A 25,192-nucleotide genomic window follows, 5' to 3' on the forward strand; every position below is an offset into this window, starting at 1 on the left:
ATAAAGCACCTATAACAGTACCTGGGACATAGGTTGGTTTCATTTAATGTCAGCTGCTATCATTAAATTTTTGTTGTATTTATTGAGTCCCAGCCTCTCAGGTAGTACCATGCTTCTTAAAGGTTGACTCCTAAATAAACACCATTTCTTCCTAGCATGTACATAATACTTTTTTAACTAAAACTTTTTCTTGTCCCCTTTACTTTAAGCATTCTTAATTACCTTATAGTGTGAATTGGTATGATCAGACATGTTTTATTTTCCTAACAGCTAGCTTAAGTGAGAGCATCGCTTCTGTTTTTGGAGGAGGGTTAATACATTGGAACAGTGAGCACTTCTGGGGTGATGTTGTGGAGATAGAAAACGGATATGGAACATGGAATGAATTTCACTGTGGTGAGGGCAAGATGCCCAGGGCCTGACCTAGCACTTGAAAATGTGACACTTTTCCTGGCTTCAGGAAGCCAATTCACTTGCTGTTTCAGAAGTTTGGTGACAGAAAAGATCCATGTTGTACATTATTCAGAAGCAACAATAACTTGAGTTAAAAAAATATTGTGTCTTTTACTCCTTTTTGATCTGGAGGCTATCACAGTTTTCATTTGATTTGGTTGCCTTTCATTAGGAAGGTAATGATGCCCTTTGGTGATGCCCCTGGTTTCAAGTCGTGATTTAACTTGTATTTCTCTCCTAGTGCGATTGTGTGCTGATCGGGTCAGCCTCATCAAGGAGTGTATTTACCAGTCCCCCACCTGCTACAAGCAATCCACGAAGCTCCTAGGCCTTGCTGAGTTGCTGAAGGTAGCCGGTAAGTTTTGGATGCTGCACTATAAAGTTTCTGTGTCATCCTCATTGTGATTTTAGGTGAACCTCAGCATACATACCTACAGATGTCAGAAGAGCTGTTTTTCAGCAAGGATATATCTTTTCTAGAAAGACTGGAATGTTATGAAAGTGTCACATTGCACCTCCGCATAGGGCTTCGTTAGTGTCCTCTTAACATGACAACTAGTTTCTCCCACAACACTTGCTCCACCAGAGAGCAAGGAGGAACCTGCAGGGCCTTATGACCTAGTCCTGGAAGTCGTACATCATCTTTCCCTTTTTATTCTGTTTGTTAGAAGTAAGTCACTAACCAGCCTCCACTCAGGGGCGGAGCATCAAGCTCCATCTTTAGAAAAGAGTATCAGAGAATTTGTGGACGTAGGTTAAATTATATTTCATATACTCAACGCCTTGTCATGCCACTGTTAATCTTCTCTTACTCACACTAAACATCTGAATTATTTTCTTGAATAGATTTCTAGTCTGACCATACTCCTGGACGTTCCCCCTAAGAGTCTTATTTTGTTCTGTTTGTAATATTTTTCTAGACACCATTCTTTTCAGGTCTGTTTTCAATTATGCTTTTCCTTTTCACCACCTGCTCAGATTGGAACTTTCTAGAATTAAAAGCAGTTAAATATCTGTACTTTGAACTTCAAGATGAATGTTTGACCCGTCTTCATATAAAAGTTTACATTAATAACAATCATTGTCATTTTATGCTTTTATATTTATCTAAGTTACTGTGTTTCTTATAGCAGACATACTGAATTTCATCTTGAACACGAGGAAATAGGAATAAAGAAGTTAAATCATTTATTGAAGATTTCACAGTTCCAAAAACTTTCTTACTTTGAATCCTTTGCTTTTGCCCTATTTTTCCACCTTTTTTGACATTAGGTGATGGTAACCAATAGACCCTTACGTAAAGTCAGCTGATTAGGGGCTTTCATTACATCCCTGAAATACCTTCATAGTACCGCCTGGATTGTTGTTTGTTGCCTAGCCAGGCTGACGCATGAAAAAAAAAATCATACCTGGACCTTTCATTTTTGATTTAGATATTCTGAATAAATGCAGACATTTGAAAAGTATTATCTGGGAAATAGGTTTTTACATTAAGTGTGATATGTGCATTTATTATTAATAAACATTTATGTTCCATTTCTCATATGTTAGTGTAGGGTTGGAAAAATTTTCCCTTCTTCCCTTCTAGGTTCTTTGGCTGGTCTAATAATTGGACATAAGACAGATGAAGAGGAGAAAAACTAATTTAATATCTATGGGAACCCCATAAAGACATGAGATTCAAAGGCATTCAGGCAGTAGAGGCTTAGATACTTTCCTGAGCTAAGGAGAGGGGAGTAGGGCTCTGGGCTTCAAAAGGAAGGAAGATGATTCACAAGAGATGGAGAGAACACATATTTGCTCAACCCCCTTTGCTATGCATGCCCATACGTCTTCCTGATATAAAAAGTTCTTTCTGATAACAGCTCTTTTTCTGGTACAGGCTCCCTATTGAAATTTGTGTGGGTAGTGAAGGGGGAGGTCAGAGCTCTTCCAGAGTCTATGGGGTCTCGATGGCCTTCAGCTCAAAACAATCTACATTCCAAAGTGGTACATTTTGGGTGACATATTCTGTTCTCCTTCATTAGTGACATTAAAACATGAGTGTGTTTTCTGATAATGTTATAAATCTTAGTGCAGTATCATTTTTTTTTTTAACCTAAGAAACTTTTTAGATTAGCTTGGGCCAATACTTACCTTGGATTTTATTAAACCTTAGAAGCACAGAAAGCAGATTCATGGGGAGATATTATCAAGTTTCATTCAACCCTCTCTGTGATACGTTTAGTTTTTCTTCTAAACCATATTACAGCTTAAAAATCCAAAGACCATATACATATTTTGTGTTTTTTTTCCCCCTGGAAATACTGAAAATAATTTTAAGGTTTTACTACCTCATTAAAATACACATTTTTCTTTTTTTTAGCCTAAACGTACCAATTGTATTTGTATTACAACTTTGAATTATTTGTCTTAAAATTGAAAATTACATTCTGCATTGAACCTATGCCCATTTCATTGATGATTTATATTTTTGAGCCTCTGTTACGCACGTGAGTTGGTGCCGAATATTGAGAATTCAACAAGGGAAGCAGCCCATCTTCCAAGAACTTAAATTCTGGTAGGGGGTGTAGACCGTTATAAGATAATCACAATAAATTGGTATTCAGAGAACTAAAACTAAAGGAACGTAGAGGAGGGGCACCTAAAACACATAGTTTATATGAGGAAAGTGTGGCGATATCTAAGAAGGAAGTGACATCCCAGCTGATTTCTAAAAGTGTTCTTGGGAAAGTAATTGAAGATCTTTGTGTTAATAACGTAAGCTGAATTTGGTATGTGTTTTTAGAGGCTAGTAGTTCACCATGATAAATAAAAGATTAGCACTGTCAGTGAAACTGTAAAATTACATCCGTTTTACTTTGCGTTTAAGTTTCCCCCCTTTTGTCTCCCCCCTTCTTCCGCCTCCTCCCCACACTCTGGTCCAAGCCATTGTTTCTTAACCAAATTGTGTAGGACACATGCTGGTATTTTGAGCCTTAAGTTTCCCCCCTTATATTTGTCATTTATTAATTATAATTAGAAACAAAACATTCAAAGGCCAAAATATTAAAAGAATAAATTTTTTTAAGCAACATTTTAAAAGTCCCTGTTGGGAGGAAAACTTTTCCTCTACCTACTTAGATTGGAATGGCTCGTCTGGGGCTGCTGTTAATCCTCGGTTGCTTGGGAGACTGAGACCTGATTCAATTAATAAGTAGATTGGAAGGTCAAAGGTATGGGGACATCTTGTCTTAGAATCTTTTAAAATCAGTCTGATCTTTATTTTTTATTTTTGAATTAAATGACAGACTGTTAATGAGCTCCTTTAGCAGTTGATGCTGTTGAAATCATTGCGTCATTTGTATGTGTTCACAGGTGAAAACCCAGAAGAAAGGCAGGGGCAGGTTCTTATCCTTCTTGTTGAGCAAGCCCTTCGTTTCCATGACTACAAAGCAGCCAGTGTGCACTGTCGGGAGCTGATGGCCACAGGTGAAGTAGACGACTACTTAACACTTTGCTCATGTCCTCTGTACATGATAAGGCATGGAATGGTCTGTTCTGAAATCACTTTGCCCGAATGGTAAGCCAGCCACATTGTGTTAAGACCTGAGAGGCATCTGGTGAGCCCTGATACGTGTGAGTGCCGTGTGCTTATATATTAATAGAAGTACTTGGATGGGCTCAGCGGTTCTGTTTTCTCGGAGATTTTGGTTGCTTTCCATTTCCTATTAATACAGTCTCATATGTTTAAGAACAATTTTATGTAAAACTACTTTAATGCCTTTTAATGTATTTGCTATCTAAAAAAAATTAAATTTTTGAAGTATCTACAATTTGTGACGACATAGTCAATATCTCTGTTCTTTAATTGTTTTAGAAAAGATCACATAGTGTTTTTTAAATGAATGTTGAGAAATTGGGAAGTAGTTTGTAACCTAAAGTTTTCCAGACCTAATTCAGGTCTCTGGAGGATAAGCAGATTTTATTGTGGAATCATGTCTCTATTACAGAACATGACACATTCTTTAATGGGGTATGAGATGACGTGTTATCATGGTCTCTGTACTAAATGATTTACTTTTTGTAGTTGTGCCTGAAGCTATAGAAGCTCAAACACGTCTTTTTACCCACTGTCAATCATAGTGAGTGTTTAAAAATACAGTGTTTCACTTTGTGATAATTCATGGAGCTGTGCACTTATGATTTGCATACCTTTTGTATGTATATTATTAAAAAGCTATTATTCTGACACTTTTTAAAAGTAGTAAGGAAGACTTTATTTAAGACTTTTGCAATAGATGTTAAGACTTGCAATAAGGGGAGAGGATTGAGCTGAGCTCAGAATATAGAAAAGACAGCTTGGGATTTATAGCTAAGGAACAGGGTGGGGAGAGGGTCAGTATATGGAAAATTACTGTGATGAGACATCCAGGGTAGGGGGATTCTTGCTGAAGGCAAGCCAGGGTGATCACAAATGTCAAGGATGAAGGATAAGGAATTGATCAGATATCAAAGGTGATCAGTTGTCCAGGGCGAGAGACTGACTTAGCAGGATTCTTGCTAAAACTGGGCTGTGCAGGCTCAGTGGGGATTGGGCCAAGGTACAGGCCTAGTGGAGAAGAGCGCTCAGAGCAGCCTGATGGGTTTAGTTGAGGAGAGCATTTGTCAGTACAGCTCTGCAAATGTTTAGAACTCTGGAAAAAAACCCCAGTGGTTTATAACCTCAGCATTAGCAAATTATTGTCCTAAAAGAGCTGTTTCTATAATATTAACCAAGTGGTTTCACAACATAAGTTCAGAATAATTGTGTTTTCTGAAAAAACATTGTATTACTCTAAAACTGTTTATTTAGAGAGCTTTGTCATCATTTTATTCCTGTAATGTGACACTTGGATTAATTTTCACTTCATATATTTAGAATAACTATTTTAGGCTGAGGTTTTTATACTTGGGGGAAAAAAGCCCTACTTTCAAACCGGAACTCCTTCGAAGGAGAATAAAAGTCTATAAGAATTCACAGTGTTAAAATTGTGTAGGAAATAGATCTTCATTGGGAGTTGGGCTGACTGTGTTCTTGGCACTGTCCTTGGATTTCTCCTCCTATAAAGTGAGTGATTGTGCGTAGCTGTCTAGAATAATTTTTCTGTTTCTAGCACTTTGCAGTTTACAAAATTCTTTTAAATACAAATGTTATTCAACTCTTTCAACAACCCAACGACGAAGGCATTATTATTATTGTCCCTTTGTGTAGTAGTAAAGGAAGTGTGATTCTTGGACCTTTGTCAAGCTTACACGAGTGCTAAACGGCAGGGATGGGCCATACCTTCAAGTCTTCTGAATGTAGATAATCCAGCTTTTTGCGCAGTATTGAAGCTCAGTAGATGATTTGTAGTCATCCTCGGGTAATCTAAAATTTAACAGAGTTGATCAGAAGAACTTGTCTGGAGAAGTGCCGAACTTTCTGGAAAATAAACCAGCCTAATATTACTTTTCTACCTTAGATCCTTATGTGTTTCTAGTTATATGATGTGTGATTAAACAATACAGTGAATGTTTAAATAAAAAAAATATTACAATAAAAGTCACATTGCTATTGATCTCCTTTAAAATACTCCAGTTCAAACACACTTATCCATCATTCCTACCACTTTCTGAAGCAGTTCTGGAAGTCCTCTTTCGTGAGTGTCTTTAGTTGTGCTGTCATGGCTGCCTCGATGTCCTGAATCATTTTGACTTTGGGGAAGAGCCAGAAGTCACATGGTGCCAGATCCAGTGAGTAAGACAGATGGAACATACCCTCATGTTTTTATTTGACAGAAATTGCCATATACCAGAAGCGATGTGTGACATGGCACATTGTCATGATGGAGGATGATTTAGGGCACACTTTAAAACACACCTTCTCTCAACCGTAGCTCACCCCCAACTGACTGTACCAAACAAATTGAAACTTGTCACGCACTGTTCGTAAAGTTCAACATGACGCTTCCTGTATTGAAGATCCCTGCCTTTCCAGCTGGTATTCGGCAGCAGCCTTCACTGTAGTTTTTTTTCACACTTCATATAAAATTATGCATTACAGATAACTACGATTTTGCTTTGGTCACAAGACCTGAGCATAAAGCCACTGAATTTCTCATGTTAAATTGGTGATTTTTTTTTTCTGGTGAAAATCAGTTTGTTTTTTTCTTGCCAATTTTGCAGGTTATTCTAAAAGTTGGGATGTTTGTAGCCAATTAGGACAATCGGAAGGTTTCCAGGACTTGGCCACTCGTCAAGAGCTCATGGCTTTTGCTCTGACACATTGCCCACCGAGCAGCATTGAACTTCTTTTGGCAGCTAGCAGCTCTCTGCAGACGGAAGTAAGTGCTCCTGATAAAGTACATCTTTAACTGTATCACGAGCATTTTGTGGAGTATGTGGATCTGAGGTTTGTGGTCATTTTTAAAATCATGTAAGAATTTTAATTTATGAAAGAAAAACAGTCTGTCACTTATGTGAAAAGGGATTAGAAGATGTTTGGATGTAACATACTGTTGTTTGCTTTATTAGAGTAAGGAAACAGATGTGAGAAAAATAGGAAATAATATTAGAAATTAAATGATTGAATATAATGGGAAAAGTTAGTGTTGTCATGAATAAAACCTATCAGAGGTGGCCATGTAAAATATAGTCGAAACCCTATAAATTAAAACCGGTATGGCATTATTCCTTAGAGGTCCAGTGGAAATGGCAGGGGAGTGACCTTTGGTTGGGGAGACGCTAAATTTCCCAAAATAACAGGGTAGATCTGCATACGAGACAATAGTGCTCTTGTTGGAAAACACTGTTAAATATAGGGAGAGATTCTGAAATTCCCATTTCCATATCCTAGTCATTGGTTGCATTGTATGTAAGTTTTCTCACAGCTGATCCTTATATCTGAAACTGTTGCACCCTTGTGAAGCTCTTCCTGTCTTGAAGGAAGCCTGTTACTAAAAAGTATTCATTGTGAAATAGCATTTTTTTTCTCAAAAGAGTACTTCTTAAATGTCTAGCCTACATTGTGAAGAGAGGCAAATTTAAAAACACAATTTCTTTATAATATACGATGTTCTTTTTTTCAGATTCTTTATCAAAGAGTGAATTTCCAGATCCATCGGGAAAGAGGGGAGAGTATCAATGTTTCACCATTAGTTAGTAAAGCGCTACCAGAGGTAAGTTAGTTTAAGAGGGAGGGAAGTGTTTAAAGGGTGGCTGTGAGTGGAATGAAATGGGAGTAGCCTAACCTGGTATATGAGAGGGGTTTTGTGTGTGTGTGTCTTTTTCTTTATGTCTGTAGAGATTTGTTTTTAAAACTTTCTTTTGTGTGTGAATATAACATTCACCTAGAAAAATACACAAAGAAAAAGTGTCCAGCTCAGTAAGTTATCTTATCACAAAGAAAATATCCAGGAAGCTACCACACAGTTAATGAAATAGTCGTGACTAGTTCATCCACAAGACCCCCACATCACCCCCCCACTCAGCCTCCCAATTTAGTTTCTCCTGTCTGTTTCCTTCCAGAGATCATCCCTGTCCTGACTATTCCTAATACCAGATCTTTGTGTTTATTTGTTTTTGTTTTAAATAATTTTAATACCTGTTACACCCCTCTCAATATGATGGGCTTAATTTTATCTGTTTTTGTGTTTACTTATAGAAATAGTTAGGCTCCATATTTTGTTTGTGAGTTTCATCTGTGCTGATGTATGTAGCGTAGTTTATTCACTGTTACTGCCGCGCAGAAATTAGTTGCCCTGTGCGTATATGATGGTTTGTGCTCTAAGGTCCACTGCCGTTGGTTTGTTTTCAGTTTTGGCTGCTCAGAATAATGCTTCTTTGGCACTTTGTACGTCTCCAGTGCGGCTGCTTCCTTTCTCCTGGCGCCTACCTACCTCGCCCTGGAAGACTGTGTTGTCAGATGTGTGTGTGTGTGTTCAACCTCAGCCCATAATTCCCAAATGATTTTCCAGTGATTTTTACCAGTTGTACACTGACAGCACTGTTTACGAGTTCCCTTTACTCCATTCTAGCACCTTGGCACTGTTAGTTTTCTGTGTGTTCGTGATTTTGATTTGCATTTTTCTGATTCCTGATGAGATGGGATTCTCTCAGGAGAGGTCTTCATTTGTGAGCTAGTTCTATTCTCTTGCCCATTTTTCATTGGCCTTTATTCCCTTCTCCCTTTCTCCATTGAAATTCTTATGAATAAAATTTGTCAGAACCAATTAAGGAGCAAGTATATACCCCGTGACACCTCTCTTCCTTTGGTCATTGTTTGCTCCAAGGAATTTAACTTTTCCTGACTGTTTCTAGCAACATTTTTTTTAGGTCAAAGAAAGTAGCCCTGTTCCTGATAGTCTAATTAGATAGATTGAAAAATGATAATCCTTGATTTATTACAGAATTGTACACTTGAAACCTATGCAATTTTATTCTGTTGTCACCCTAATAAATTTTAATTAAAAAATGGTAATTCTCTTTATAGATTGGTTTTCCACAGGATTCATTTAAATTGTAAGTTTTATATCCAAAGTGTAAAATGTCATTCATTTTCCTAGTAACCTGTTGTGATAAGTGAGCTGCGTCTAATCTTTGTTTTTTAAATTAAATTTATTGGAGTGGCAATGGTTAGTAAAATTATATAGGTTTCAAGTGTACATATCTATAAAACACCATCTATATATCACACTCTGTGCTCACCTCCCAGAGTCAGTTCTCTTTCCATCACCATTAATCTTTTGTTTTAATTGGCTATATCCATTTTGTCAAATTGATTTGTAGTGGTGTGCTATACAGTTACTTTCAGAAGTCTCCTACAGTTATGGAATCTATTGATGGAAAGTTAGGACAAAACTATGGAATGGGTGTAATTGCCCCATTTCAATAACTTTCTTTTATATTAAAATTCAATTTGACAAACATTGAATGCACATGTGTATCCCTAGTTCAGTGATAAGTGGCCTCAAAGTTGTTATAATGCGACTTTTTGCCCGTCAGGGGATTTCCTCTAGTGCAGCACTGACCCCTCAGATTTTCTGCAGGGAGGGAACTATGTATGTGCCATGGTGTATCTCCTCTGGCCAGCGTGGTGGCCACTGGCCACATGCAGCTATTGAGTACTTGAAACATGGCTGTGTACTAAGGAATCACATTTTAAATTGTGTTATATTTAGTTAAGTCAAAATTAAATAACCACATGTGACCACTGGCAACCAGACTGAACCTCCCAGTTCCAGAAGGTCTGCCATCAGCACTGTGGATGGTGGATTTTTGTTGTTGTTGTTGCTGTTATTGCACTTCCTCAGGATGGAAGCTGTAGGATTTTCTGGGGGCTTGGAGTGGTGGGGCTACATCTGTCCTTTGGCATGTTTTGACTTCCAGTTGTACTGATTAGTTGCTGTTCGGTTTTCCTCACTGGATGTGGAAGCACATTAAATACCGTGATGTTTCCTCCATGGGATGCAGAGCAGCTCTTGCACTGGCCACAGTTGGCCAAGTGTTCTTTGTATTAGGAGTTGGCAAATTTTCCCATCATTCAAGGTCTAGTTGAAGACCTACTTATACTTTTAATGAGCTCTTCTTTGTCCCAAGTTTGTATGTTTTGAGCCTGGGATCCCTCCCTACTTGGTCCAGCCACATCTCCCGCTCTGTCTCTCCAGCCTCACCTCTTTTTATGCCTTCCAAAGATGCTCTGTGTTCCAGTGACACTCACGTCTCCACCATTCCTTGAGTGGACTCTTGCACACCACGGGTGTGACTGAGAGTTTTCTCTCCGCCTTTCTTGTCTTGTGGTCCTGTCCACATTACCTCGCTCCTCCCGTCGAAAGTGTCATTTTCTTTGTAGTTTTCCTTGACTCCTCTCATTGTCCCCTCTTCTTTATCCCCCCACATCCTCACACCTTTGTGTCAGCACTTGTATGTATGGTACTGGGTGATAACTGCAAGTATGAATTTATCTTTGTACTCTCTGTGTAGAGTGCTTTTCACGTGGTAAATGCCTAGGACATGTTAGCTAAAGCTCAGCTGGACACTCCCACTGCATCAAGTTAGTCTATGGTAAAAATAAATCATAAAATAGATTTTAGCCTAAAATCTAAGGGATTTCCCGTTTCACTCATATGTATGTGCCGTGGTGGCTGAGATCCTGTTGTTTTGGCCAATGTGAGGGTGTACCATTTCTCTGTTCAATATAGAAGTGCAAAGTGTTTCCATTGAGTTCGACTCCATAGCTTATTCTGAAGCCCTGTCCTTCTTTGTTAAGTCCATGAAAAGCCTTTGTGACTTTTGGGTTTCCTATCGTCTGGTTCTATAATGAATTAGAACCTGTTGGCCTGGCCCCTGGGTGGCTTCTTTGGAATAGGACATGCTGTGTGACCACAGGTGGGCGTATATTGCTCCATTAGAATCTCATTAGTAAATGCAGGAGACCAGCAGCAGTCCTTTAGCGGTTCCCTTAGCAAGGAAAGGGAATTAATTCAAAATGATTGTCTCTCCCCCTGAACACCCCCCCCCCCCTTCCCGCCAAGTCCTTAAAAGCTTTCCTGTCTTCCTTTGTCCTCTTTCATCAAGGTGTCATGGATCTGGACCTCATGAAGCCCTAATCTAAACCCTCAGCGCACACATCATGGCTTTGATTCATGAAGCACATTGCAGAATATTATACCCGCTATTACTACATTACACTACGGTGCCTAGCTATGAGAAGCCGTAGTTATAATACCCACATTCAGTTATAACTCATGTATGAGAGCTGGCTGTATGTGTAATCTGCTTAATGCCCAAGACTTGCATTACTCAGTTGTGAAAATCATGATTTTTATTTATATATCCCAGCAAAGTAAAGATGTAATTGTTGTGCAGTAGTATTTGCATGAGGACAAGTGTGGCCTACATGCTTGAAGGTATTGGCTGTTGTCCCTGAGACCAAGGTGTTTGTTTATAAATAGCAAAAAATTCATTGTAAAAAAATGACCAAAATTACAGTTTTCCAGTTTATTAATGTTGGCTATTACTTTTTAGATGTAACAGTATTCCACCAGTTATAGTAACATTTTGTTTAGCTAGTGTGAGTTATATCACTTAGCCAAGGAGGTTTTTCCCAGATAAATCTCATGAGAGTTGGAAATGGATTACATACAAGGTTCCCATTAAAAAAAAAATCATTTTGAACTGGAGGAAAACTCCATAGAGACATTTTAAGTTGCTACAAATTTATACAACTGGACTAATTTGTGATTACAACTGGGGCATGGACTAAGCAATGAATTACTTTGAATTTATAAAAGGATTGAAATAAACTATTTTAACTTTTGAAATAAACGTGAGCAAGATGGCAGCTGCATCTCAATGTCATGGACCACCCTTTCTTTCCACTCACTGGTTGTTGGTGTGGGTTGTTTCTACTTTGTCATTCTGCCATGAGTAATGCTGCTGGGATCATTGGTGTGCACGTCTTTGTGGCGGAATATGTTTTGATCTCCTGTCTAGGCACCTGGGAGCAGAACTGATGGCATGGTATAGATAGATTTGCACGTTTGCCAGTTGCTGTCCAGAGTGGCTGCAGCATCACACGTTCCCATGGGGAAGCATTACACTTGTTACTGACTGGCTTTCTGACAAAAGTCATTCTTACGGATATGGGTGGTGGTGTCTCATTATCATTTGGTATGCAGTTTTCAAATAACTAATGGTAATGAGCATCTTTTCATGTGCTTTTTTTTTTTTTTGCCATTTCTATACGTTCTTTGGTGAAATGGCTATAAATTTTGTAACTGGGTTATTTTCGTTTTCTTATAGAGCTGTAACAGTTTTTCTTTCTTTTTTTTTTATTCTGGATACAAGTACTTTATCAGATGTATGAATTGAAAATACAGTGTGTGACTTGACGTGTTACTTTCTTAAGTGGCTTTTGAATGCACATTGTTTAAAGTTGCTGAAGTCCAGTTTATCAACATTTTCTTTTTTGGTGTTGACTGGGTGTGCCAAAAAAATGTACACATTTTAAGAGTTGTTATCTATGTTTTACCTTTCAGAGTTGAATTGAATTACAGTAGCAATGTGTAATATGACTTTCGTTCAAAAGATGACGTTAATCAAATGAATGCTAGTTTATACAGTTTTTTCCTTTCTTAAAATGTATATACATTTTTTTTTGGCACCTTCTGTATTTAAGAAATATGCGCCTAACTCAGGGTTGTGAATATTTGATCCTGTGCTTTTTTTCTAGGAGTTTTATAGTTTCATCTCTTATAATATATTTATTGATAAGTCAGTAACAAGACGCCACTCTAGGCTTGAAGAATATCCACATACAAAAAGATGAATTTAGAACTTTACCTCCTACTATACACGAAAATTAACTTAATAGAATTATATTTGTTCTGTTTTCTTTTATGTTTCATGGTAACTTGTTCTTTCTTAAAGGATTTTAAATCTGATATTTACTATGCACAAAGACATCAGTTGATATTTTGAAATTTTAAATGAAATAAATTTATCTGGAGTGGATTTTTATTACAACTATTGCTCTAGTAATTGTCTTCCCCCCCAACCTCGCTCCCCATATGTTTTGGAATTGTGGTTTGCAGGCTCATTTTGAGTCATCCCATTCAGTTTAATTTTTCTCTCTCAGGACCCAATCTAAAGATTTCTGTCGATTTGTAGTTTCCCCCAATCTAATCCCTTGGTGCTTCACTCCAGAACTACGTGTATTGGAGCTTTTCACATGGGGTCCCTTCCCCATTATAATGCTAAGGAAATGAGAAATACACACAGGGAGCCAAAGAGGATTTTGACCCAGTTCCTTTCGGCCCTTCTTTGTTCTCTGCCTTTTTAGGCCAGCAGCTTTATATAAAAAGCTGGCCGAAGTCCCCTCTTAGACAGGTTTTTTTTTTTGATTCACAGTTTTTTGGAAAGGGGCAGCTATTGGCAACATTGGAAATCTGGCAGCTATTGGCAACATCTGAATTCTGAGCCTCAAAATGTTGAATTCTATTGAATTTGAATGTCTATTGATTCATTTTTCTATTCTCAGTATTTTGGAGCACACCGATCATACTGAAAAATGACTTCATTGCTTCAACTTGACTAATTTATAATGTTTTCTGTAATTTCAAAAATAGTACAAATGTTTATTTTAATAGTCCATTTAAGGGAAGCAGGGGTTCAGATAATCAACATAATCTGGCATATCTTACTTCTTTAAAGTAAAAAAGTGAGATGTGAAATATCTATGCTAAAATATTAACGTTTGTTAATAAGACATACTTGGAAAAGTGGTAACTTTGGTCTTTCTGCTTTTTTAAAATATAAAATAATTTAATCAACAATACATTATAAGTTCTCTTTCTTCTCTGTCAGTTCTTTCCTTCCACCCATTTCATGAATCCCACTGCCTGGAGGTAAACATTTTTAAGTGTGTGTGTGTGTGTGTGTGTGTGTGTGTGTGTGTGTATACATACATGCATATACATATACATATACGCACACACACATTGGTATATATCCTTCCAGACTTTTCCTGAGTGTAGACAGATTTTCTGTACAGTTCTTCTCTGTATCCTGGGCAATTATTATTTTGTTTTTAAAAACTAAAATGGATTCATACTGCATATATTACTTTGAAGCTTGCTTTTCTCATGCAATAGTATGTGTCCTGGACGTTTGCTCTTGTCATTATGTAGAGACTATTTATACAGTGGTGGAATGGTGGTCGTTGGAAGCATATACCATGGCTTATTGTTTCCTGCGTTTGGGGACATAGTCTTGATGTCAGACTCAACCGCACTGAGCATGTTATGTGCACAGCTGTACATACGCATGCTGGCATTGCCCTGGGAGAAAGTGTTAGAAACGGACTCCTGACGTAGATAGTTTACTGTTTTTTTGTGGCTCATTCTCCACAACTTTTTGTCAGTAGTGACTTTTCCTTGTTGACTGTTGTGACGCCAGCACCTCTGGGAACACAGTAGGTCCTCATGAACTTCTGTTTTGTTGCTTAATTATTTATTTAGTGTTTGGACAACATTGCCTGGTGAGGGTTCTCTATGGGAGACTGAGTTTACAGCTCTCATGACATCCGGGATTGGATGATACACTGTGCCAGCACAATTCAGAAAACCTGTTTCTGCATTTCTGTTGGGCTGCTGTGGTTTCTCTCTCTGTGAGGTCTGACCGAGGGAGGAAATGTCTGCTCATGAGCGTGCTTGCAGGAGAATATGTTTGTTTAGTTGACAGCTGATGATCAGGAGTGGGAGTCGTATTTTGAGTGATGTGGCAAATGTCTATCACAGATTTCCATTCCACACAAAGCTGCTGCCTCTTTTAGCACCACTCTTGGAATTTCACTTTTTCCTCTTTCTTTCACCCTGTCCATTCTTCACAGGGCCCATAATTTCTAATATATCTTTTGTTTTCTTTAAGTTTTACAGTAACTTTTAATAAGGAATGCATTTTTACTTTAATCTAGATTTGCTATTTAAATCCACTTGCAAGGGATTTTTTCCAAAAATAATACATTCAAGTTGTCTATCTTGTTACAGTGAAATCGTGGATTTTAGGTTCCCTTTCACTTTTTTTTTTAAATTTTTATTGGGGAATAGTGGGGAACAGTGTGCTTCTCCTGGGTCCATCAGCTCCAAGTCATTGTCCTTCCGTGTAGTTGTGGAGGGTGCAGCTCAGCTCCAAGTCTAGTCGCCGTTTTTAATCTTTAGTTGCAGGGGACACGGCCCATCATCCCATGCTGAAACTAAACCTGCAACCTTGTTGTTGAGAGCGCATGCTCTAACCAGTTGAGCCATCCGGCTGCCCCTCGCTTTCACTTTTAGGGAGGCATTGTGGTCTGATCACTTATCCTGCAGGTCTCCTAGGTACTGCACTGAGGGACTTGTCATATAGTCCATTGCTTTCACTGAGCAGTGGTCATACCTTCTTTGTAGCCGTGATTTTTTGCCCACTCCCCATGAGGCTTTCTCTCCTTGTTGATTCACCAGAACGGCTTGTTTTTGGGTCACCAGCGACCTTTTGTGCTAACATTGTGGGTCAGGTCTCAGTCTCTTGTCTTGTTTGTTGTGTCAGTAACCTTGGACACATACGTTTCAGGGACATCCCATTTGTCTTGTTCAGACCTCACTGGCCACTTACTGTATTTGTCTTGCTGGTCCTTCCGCATTTCTTCAACTAAATAAATGTTGCATGACCCAGATCTCAGCCCTTAAACCTCTTCTCTTTCTACACTCATTCCCTGGATGACATCACCCATTATCATGACTTTAAATATCAGCTTTGTGTGGATGAGTGATTTCCTACTGGGTAGCTCCGATCTTTATCTTCTGAGTTCTAGACTTGTATGTAGTCTGCCGACCTGACATCGATCCATACTTACATTTCTTACAGACATCCCAGTCAGTGCGTTGAAATTGAACCACTGATTTCAACACTGTGTGACTTCCCCCCCTGCCCCCCGCACCCCCTCACCACCTTGTGGATAGTAGTCTTTCTCTGGTCTTTCCTATGTGAGGAAATGGCAGCTCCAGCCCTCCAGCTGTTTAGGCCCTAAACCTTGCTGTCATCCTGGGTTTCTCTCTTTCTCCCACAGAACACATCTCATCTATGAAGGCGTCCTGCTGGCTTCACTTTCCCAGTGGACTTGCAATGGGACAATGTTTTACCATTGCCACTGCTGCCACTGTGGTGTCAGTCAGCAGTGTCTCACCCACAGCTTTGTAGTATTTTTCTACTTGTCTCACTGCTTCTGTCCTTTCCTTTGCTGCAATCTGAGCTCAACAAGGCAGCCAGAGCAAGTCTTTAAAACTATGTCAGAGCACTGCCTTCCTCAGGGTGAAACCGAACTTTGTACAATCTCCTGCCAGGACACCCTTGATCTGTTTTCCCTACTGTCTGGTTGACTCCCTGCTTGTCTCCTCCCCTGTCCCCAATCCCCCACTCACAGTCCCTGTGCTCAGCAGACTCCAGTCACCTTGGCCTCGCCGTTCTCTGAACAGTCCCAGCACCGTCTACCTCTGTGGTCCACCTGGAATGTTCTTCCAAATCCAGGTGACGTGTCCTCTAAACTTCCTTCAGATCTCTGCTCAAACATCGCCTCATTGAAAGCGTCCTTGATTTCTGTATACACAGTTACAGTACCCGCTCCACACATACACCGCTTTATGTTTCTCCCTAGCTCTTATCATTCATCTGATAGACTTCTCTGACAGGCCTTTATGTTTATTTTTTGCTTATCTCCTCTTGGGATTTATGCTCTTTGTAGCAGGAACCATGCTGTATTCACTGCTCTATTTTCAAACATCTAGAACAGTGCATGTCACTGTTATGTTTGATGTCACAAATATTTGATGAAGAATGAATTAAACTAAATAGGAAGGGAAGATGTGGATGGGGATAAGTTATGTTATTACAGAGGGAGGGATATTTGAATGGGATCCAATTTGGTAAGTTCTCAGTTCGTTGGTGAAATAAGGCAGATTGCCTTATTTGTCTTTTTTCCCTAATATATTGTAAGTTCCTTGAGAGCAGGGACCATAGTATAATCGTCATGGTAACCCTGTTGCCTAGCACTGGATCACAAACATCTTACGCATGCCAGAAATATGTGTTAGTAAACTTATTTTGTGAATACACTTAGAACCCAAGATTGTTTATCAAAACTGATTCAAAAATTGGGCATGGAAAAAGAAAGTAAAATATATTTCATATACCTCTATTTTTCCTAACTAGCGGTCTCTTAATCTAGGACTAACAATGCTGGAAGATTCAAGAAGGGTTTGCTTCCTAAAGCCCCTGAAATAGTGTGACAAATGTAGGGTGTGTGTGTGATTTAATGTTCGTGTGTGTGCACATGCATGTGCATGAAGCTTTCTGGGGGAAGGACTTACAGCTTTCATTAGAAATGTATGGGGATCCACGACTCCCAAAGGCGAGAATATCTGAATTCATTTTAATTAGCAGATGAATTAAAGCAGAGTCAGACTTTAGAGTGATTTACTCCATGGGGCAGTTTTCTACTGCTTCTTCTGATAGGTACTTCTGAAAGTAGTATCACCCATAACAGAGATTGCATTCATAATATTTTAAGTTCAGGGTAAAATTTGCTGTGTTAGGTGCAGGTGGATTATTTAAGGATATGTCGGAGGAGAAGGGCTAGTGGTTGAACTCACTTTGAGCTGTTTGTGATCCTTACTTAGTGGATCGTACCACCAGCTCAGTTTATGGTAGGCAAACACATTTCTTGGAAATTAACCCTTATATTATCAGGCACGGGAAGAAGCAAATCCGAACTAGATTATTCATTATGTTAATTGGTCAGCATGAATCATTTCTGTAAGCCAAGCTTGACACGTGGAACTGTCCTTGTTCTTGTGAACCCATTGGTAAAGGTGTCTATTGTAGGATTTGAAAAATATTATTAGTACTTAGTGAGTTAACCTTTGAGCTATGTAAAACACTTGACATTAATGAGAATTCATGTTAAATTTTATGCTGGGAGTTGTTGATTTGGTTTGGGGGATTAATTTATTTTTGCTGTTATACACTCTAAATTAATTAGCAGTGTGCAGCTATGATAATAAAAAGTGCCAGCAGTAATCATTTGAGGAGTAAATTTTGCCAAACCTCTTTTTTCTTTTCCTATGACATGAAGTTGAAAGACAGCTATTTTCCTCATTAATGCCTCTGGTTACACTATAATCTTGGTATACTGCCCCCAAATTAAATCTTCTCCGTGGTCCAAATGAGCTTTTTATTTTACTATCTCTTTTGTAATTCTCATTAGGGGGATCTCTTACAGAAAATCCTTTTATTAGTTACATTTCTGAGCTTGTGGATTTCATTTATCTTCTGAAACAAACTTAAATTTCACATGTTTTATATTTCCATTCTTGGGTTAGCCATCTTGAACAGAAGTTAAATTTAGGTTCATTTTATGAAATGGAATAATTGTTTTATAGCCTGCATTTTTTGGTATCTTTACTAGATTTGATTTTCCTCTGAATGAAGTTGCACTCTGTTTAAGTGACTTATTTCTCACCATGTTTATATTTTTAGTTCTATACTTGGATTAGTTGATGACATTCAAATCATTCGGTACGCCTTCTCAATTAAGGAGATTCTAAAGTTGAACAGGAATTGAAAATGTGACATGAAATCTTATTTGAATAACATTTAGCTACTGTAAGCACAACATACTAGGCTTTAGAAAATGTACCTTCATACATTTAAATAGTGCACTAAAACCAGACTCCTTACACATATCTACAGATACAAATGACACATTAGAGATTTTCACATCCTCTCAGGATATAGTAAGAGTAAACCTAGTCCCTGCCCTAGAAAAGCTACTGTGTAGCCGGGAAGGTCAACAGACGAAAAACATCATGATATCAATATATTACGGTAAGTGCTTTAAAAGTATGCATATAGTGCTGTGAGTGCGTAAGAGAGGGTAATACACTATCTTAACAGAATTTTACTTACAGCAAAAATATTACATGTCATGGAAAATATAGAACATGTTTGTGACCTTGTAGAAGGCAAAGATTTCTTAAATACCATATGAAAAATACTAATCATAAAGTGAAAAAAACTGATAAATTGGACTAATTTAAAATTTAAGAACTTCTATTAATCAAGACACTATTAAGACAATGAAAAGATAATCTGCAGACTAAAAGCAAATATTCACAATTCGTACATCTAATAAGGGATGTGCATCCAAAATATATAAAAATCTTTTACAAATGAGTAAGAAAGACTGACACCCAACAGAATAATGGGCAAAAGACTTGAACAGAGTCTAGACAAAAGAGGATACTCAGATCGCCAATCAATACCTGAAAAGGTCTTCAACTTCATTAGCTACTGGAGAGATGCAAATTAAAAACACAAAGAGACATATCATTACATACTCACTAGTACTGCTAAAAAGAAAAAAAGGCAGGTAATACAATGTGTTGGCACGGATGTAGAACAACCAGCTCTCTTGTAATTGTTGGTTAGAGTATAAATTGGTATAACCATTTTAGGAAATGTTTGGCACTATCTATTGCGTTTGGGCATAGTCTAAGTCTTAGTAATTCCACTACTAGGTGTATACGAAGGAATTATATGTTCTCTAAAAGATAATTACTAGCATGTTCCGTGCAGCACTATTGGGATTAGCTCCAAATTGGAGAGTACCCAAATACTCATCAATAGAAGAGAGGATAAGTAAGTTCTGATATAGTAACACAATGTGACACTGTTACATCAGCAGTGTAATGAATGACATTACATTTAACAAGGAGTTGGGCAGTGGTCATCTACTTGCAAGAATAGGAATGAATTTATGTTGGATGAAAGAAATCAGACAAGAGAACATAATTCCATTCACATAAAGCATCAAAGTGGGCGAAAGTAATTTACGCTGCTGTAGGTCAGGATAGTGTTTGTCTTGGCGGTGGCGGTGGCTGGAAGTGACCTCAAGGCAAGTCTGGGATTCTGCTCGCCTGCTGCTTACTTAGCCTTCGTGCTGATTCTGCGGCTGTGCTAAAATTGATCCAGCTGGTCACTTAAGTGTACACAGTTCTGAATGTACTTCACATGTCAGTAAAAAGCTTTTTAAAGATCCCCGAGGCCAGATTACAGCCACGAAGGGAGAATATATACTGGCAGTGTTGTCTCTGCATCATGGAGATGCGCTTAAATACTGTCCTTTCCCTCCCTAATATTTTGAAGTTTTCAAACCATCTTTGTGAGATGGTAGTAGTTTTATGATGTAGAAGAATAAGTGACCTTAGATAAATATAAATATAAGTGTGTGTGTGTGTGTGTGTGTGTGTGTGTGTGTGTGTGTGTAGGAGAGAGAGAGCTGTTGCCAGTGTGTCGAAACCCTGTAAAGAAGAAGTGGACTGTCCATTCCAGTAACCAGACCTGGTCAAGAAGAGCGGAGACATCCCAGGCCAGTTGCCTGGAGCAGCATCTGCAACTTGTTTGATCTGCAGTTTATTCTGTGTCAAGTGGGATTCTAATGCCTACTCTGCAGTGATACTGTAAAACTTAGCATTGTTCCAATGAATAATGTATTTCTTCTAAATAATAAATACTTTAAAATGTCTTGTCAAAGAAACAAACATGAGTGTATCTCATTGGTAAGATATTCAGTCGGAAAAAAAAATAAACCCATTTTTACCTTATAAATGTTTCTGAAAGTGATTATCAGAGTAATGCACTAGGATCAGTGATGCGCTGTGATGTCTTCACTTTTACTGGATTCTCTTTTGTAACTGACTCCAGGAGGTGCAATACACCAGTAGCGCTTGGCTTTACGGTTCCTTTCTATTGCCCGCAAAGATGGAGTTTCCAGTTTATCTTCCTGTCTGATAGTTTTGAGTAGTCACGTCATCACGCTGTTCTTATGACGACACGCATTTTGGCTCTTGCCCTTTCTCTTTTAACACAGGAGGAAGGAGGTGTTGCAGGCGGCAGCCCCGCTGACCTGCTGCAGTGGACCACGACGGCCACCATGAAGGTTCTCTCCAACACCACGACGACCACCAAGGCCGTGCTGCAGGCCCTCAGTGACGGGCAGTGGTGGAAGAAGTCTCTGACTTACCTGCGACCCCTTCAAGTGAGTGGCGGATCTTCCTTTTGAAAGTCAGTTCATTAGCACCGATCAGCTGTTTTGACTGTTGTCACAGCTTTATTTCCTCAAGACGGTAATCTCTTAAGAAGTCTAGGCCTCTCCTCAGATAGAGAGTGAGTCATTTAGTTTATAGAATGTCATATACTCCCGCAGAGTAGTTGCAAAACACATTGATAGGGATTTAGGTATGGTTCAGTTCATGTCAGAAGTCAAGTGTTGGGATGAAAAGGAAAATGATTTGCTCAATGCTTCCTCACTTTTGCTGTATTTCTACAGGTCAGGGGTCGAGGAAAAGTGCTAGAAGCCAGCTTTAGTGCCGCCTTAAGTTTGTTTGGGCTGCTGTAACAGTAGTACCGTAGATTGGTTGGCTTAATCAACAGTTACTTATTTTTAGTGTTCTGGAGGCTGGGAAGTGCAAGATCAAACTGCTGGCAGACTCAGCATCTGGGGAGGGAGGGCCCGCTTTCTGTTTCATAGCCGGCCGTCTTGCTGTGTCCGCACCTGTTGGGAGGGGCGAGGGCGCTCTCCTGAGTCCCTTTCCTAAGGGTGCTCATCTCGTTTATGAGGGCTCTGCCCTCATGCCCTACTCACCTCCCAGAGTTCCCACCTCTTAGTACCATCACAGTGGGGATTAGGATTCCAACGTATGAATTTGGGGGGATGTAAACATTTAGTCTTTAGTAGGGGCCCTGGGTAAAGAGAACATTTTAACTGATTCGTACATGGTTCTGGAAGGAGAGGGCAGGACAAGCAGTGGATCACTTGAGTTTGCTTTTGGTGATATGTTAACTCATTGTTCCCCTGCTGTCTTCTCTGCATTCTCACACTGCACCCTTTCGTCTCTCACGGGAAAAACTAAGAGGGGAAAAAAACAACACGTAAGTTCACCCCAAACACTCACTGGGTATCTCTCTCCTTAGTTAGTTAATTCACTTATTCCACAGATACTTAGCAAGCATTTTCTATGTGACAGATACTGTGCTAGTCACTGGGAATGGGGAAACACTTCAGTCTAATTTCCTTCCCCTGTGGAACCTATATTTCAGTGGGAGAGACAAAGAAACCAACAAATAAAATATTTGTGTAATAATGTGATGGCAAGTGGTAATGAGTACTATGAAGAAAGCTTACGCAGGGGAAGGGAATAATGAATGGTAGCGGGGCAGTGAAGTTCTGAGTTACACAGGGAAGTTGGGTTTCTCAGAGGAGCAATCACTCTGAGCAGCACCCCCACTGAGCCAGGCAGAACAAATGAAAGAGCCGTTTTTATGTTTGACGTCATTGTGGAACAGAAAGGAGGCCAGTGTAGTACGAGCAGAGTGAGCAGTGGGAGATGAGATCAGAGGTGGTGAAGAGGCCAACCGTACAAAGTCTCATGTAGACCATGATAAGGACCGCAGATTTTATTCTGAGTAAGATGGCAAGCTGTTGGAGAATTTCGGCAATGCAGTTGTGTGATCCAACTTTACTTTTAATAAATCCTTTAACTTTTAATGATCCTTTAACTGCTGTGTCGAGAGCTAACAGTAGTGAGTCAGGGTAGAAACAAAAAGACGTCTCTATTGCAGTACTGCAGGTGAGAGATGGTGGTGGTTTGGACTAGGGTAGCCAAAGAGGAAGTGGGGAGTGGTTGGTTTGGGGATGTATTTTGTGGAGCTGCTGATTTCTGGATGTGAGATGCAGGAAAGAGGAAAGCTAAGAATGACAGCCCAGACAGTTGGTAAAAGGTGACCCCATTGACTGAGACAAAATGTGCTTGATTTTGGAGTCAGTCTGTACATCTCTTATTATTGCATGTATCACACTGGATTATGATTATGGTTCCTGTTCTGTCTTACCTCTTGGGATTTTTTGAGGGTGTATGTCTCAGATAAAGGGCGAACACTGTGCCTAACATATTGTATTTTTTAAGTATCAGTTGTGATTTTTATCACCATTCGCAGCTAGAGGTTCCTCGTTTCCCTAGGTTATGCTTGGCATAAAGTAAGTGCTCAGCAAACGTTGGAGGAATGTGTGAATGTCTTTTACTTGACTCTTCCAATAAAGAGCTTTACAACCTATGTGAGGAAAGCAAAACATAAAGGTAATTAACCATACTAGAGATACTAAAGTACTTGCTAATGAGGAATGCAGATGATAAGTCCAAAAGGCATTTGTGTGGGTCATAGTTGTGGAGGAGGCGGGAGGCGGAGGGAAAGAATGGAACATGAATACATCTTGCCTTCATGTGGTAAGGTTTCAGCAGGGGAGGTCTGAGGTGGGCCTGGAAGGAGGGTGGGATCTAAGTCAGCAATCAGCATGGGCAGTATCCTCCTCACGAAGACAGTCATAGAGGTGGGCTGCGTAAAGGAGACCAGTTTGTTGACTCACTTTGATGTTATTCTCCATAGTTTAGACTTGATACTGTTGGCTGTTTCCATTGTTCATTGCTACTGAAGCTTTTCTGAGCAGGGGAGCAATATGTACAAACTGATGTTTTAGGAAGGTTCTTCTGACTAGTACAGAAAACGCGCCATATGTATGAGGATAATAGCAGTTGCTTCAGTGTTTGTGGTTCATTGATGTCAGTTTCACCAGGAAGAGCAGAAGGCACTGCAGGGTGAGGGTGGGTGCTGCTCCGAGCGTGTAGTTGGGGGCTCTTACGTTCTCCGCTGGTGTCTGTCACCCTGACACATTCTCTCTAGAGCGCACCATGCACTTTGATTGCTACCCCTGAAATCCTTCCTTTGTCCTTCCCTCTCTCCCTCCCCCACTTTCTTTTTATCTACTGGTTTTCACTTTGTTTTATTTAGGGGCAAGAATTTGGTGGCGCTTATCAAATCGGAACCATAGCCAATGAAGGTCTAGAAAAACAAGGCTGTCATCCTTTCTATGAATCTGTCCTATCCAATCCGTTAGTCACAGAGGTACGTAAGAACATAGATTTCACTGTCACGTTGTTGTGGACATTTCAATATAAACAAAAACTAAAATTTTCCAGAAAATGTATTTCTTTGGCTTTGTTCTTAATCATGTTATTCATTAGTTTTATGTGATTTGTTTTATATATATATTAACAACAGATTATGAGATTAAAATCTATTTAAAATTTTACATAGAAGAATATGCTTTAGTAAGTGAGAAGTTATAATTCAAGTCACCAGAAAACATAATTGTGTTTTCTAAGACTATCTTCATAGAGAAAAGGAGACTACTTAAATGGTGTAACTGCTTCTTTTGTCTAGTCTGAAGTACACTATGACACCGATCAGCAAGTCCCAGCAGAAAGCTTTGCAGAAGTGTTGCTGAGAACTGGAAAACTGGCAGAGACTAAAACTGAAGGAAAAGAATTATTTCCAACAACAGAAGGTATGAAAGAAGGTTCTAGTTTCTTCACAGTGTGTAACTCATTAGGAGAGCGATAAGTAAACCTATAAACGAATGAGAGTTAGGGAAAACAATGATACATTTTCCAGTAATTTTGAATAGCTTAACTTGACACCATCATTCATTTATTCATTTATTTCAAACAATTTTTGAGTACCTTCTGTTTTCCAGATACTTGACTAATATTGAGGATTTGAAAGGATACATATGATACAATTCGTATCTGTAAGTCGCTAATTATGTAAAGTGATTCTTACAGTGAATCATATCAAGTGCTCAATAAATCTTTCTTTCTCCTTTTATGTGTTAACAACTCTTAACTATTTGTTTCATACAATGTAGATGTTTCTACATGGCGGCATATTTTTCCATGTAGAGTTTTCTGAAAAGAATTAAATATATGCCAGTTTACTAAGGACACCTTTCCATTTGTACTTTTTTCTCTTAGGCTGCCAAACTTCTTTTCAGGATTGCAGGGTAGTTTTCTTGACTATTTTCTTTCATTCCTTCTCTGCTCTGCCACCCCTAGTGAATACCTCATGATCCGAAGGCTGCTGGAGTTCCAGAAATCTCGTCTACATTCCAGGTGTTAGGAAGGAGGAAAGGGTGTGGGGAGGGACTTATAGCTTTCATGGCAGTCCTAGCCATACCTTCCATGTGTATTACCTGCTGATAGGCCTGGACGATGCTATCTTTTAAGTGAGGACGTTGCTGTGTGGAATAAAATTTGGG

At 39.1% G+C, this 25,192-nt stretch overlaps 1 protein-coding gene across 2 annotated transcripts in view; it reads left to right on the forward strand.

Moving 5' to 3' along the window:
• Positions 1 to 25,192, forward strand: part of NBAS (NBAS subunit of NRZ tethering complex) — a 275,617-nt gene that overhangs the window by 143,207 nt on the left and 107,218 nt on the right. For both annotated transcript variants that reach the window (XM_081069547.1, XM_081069548.1), the window contains exons 32-38: positions 695 to 808; positions 3,811 to 3,924; positions 6,640 to 6,797; positions 7,542 to 7,631; positions 20,912 to 21,079; positions 23,887 to 24,000; positions 24,319 to 24,442. In XM_081069547.1, coding sequence (XP_080925673.1) covers positions 695 to 808; positions 3,811 to 3,924; positions 6,640 to 6,797; positions 7,542 to 7,631; positions 20,912 to 21,079; positions 23,887 to 24,000; positions 24,319 to 24,442 — 882 coding nt within the window. The remainder of the gene's footprint in view (positions 1 to 694; positions 809 to 3,810; positions 3,925 to 6,639; positions 6,798 to 7,541; positions 7,632 to 20,911; positions 21,080 to 23,886; positions 24,001 to 24,318; positions 24,443 to 25,192) is intronic.

This window comes from Rhinolophus hipposideros (assembly GCF_964194185.1).
Source record: "Rhinolophus hipposideros genome assembly, chromosome: 12".
Taxonomy (NCBI): Eukaryota; Metazoa; Chordata; class Mammalia; order Chiroptera; family Rhinolophidae; genus Rhinolophus; species Rhinolophus hipposideros.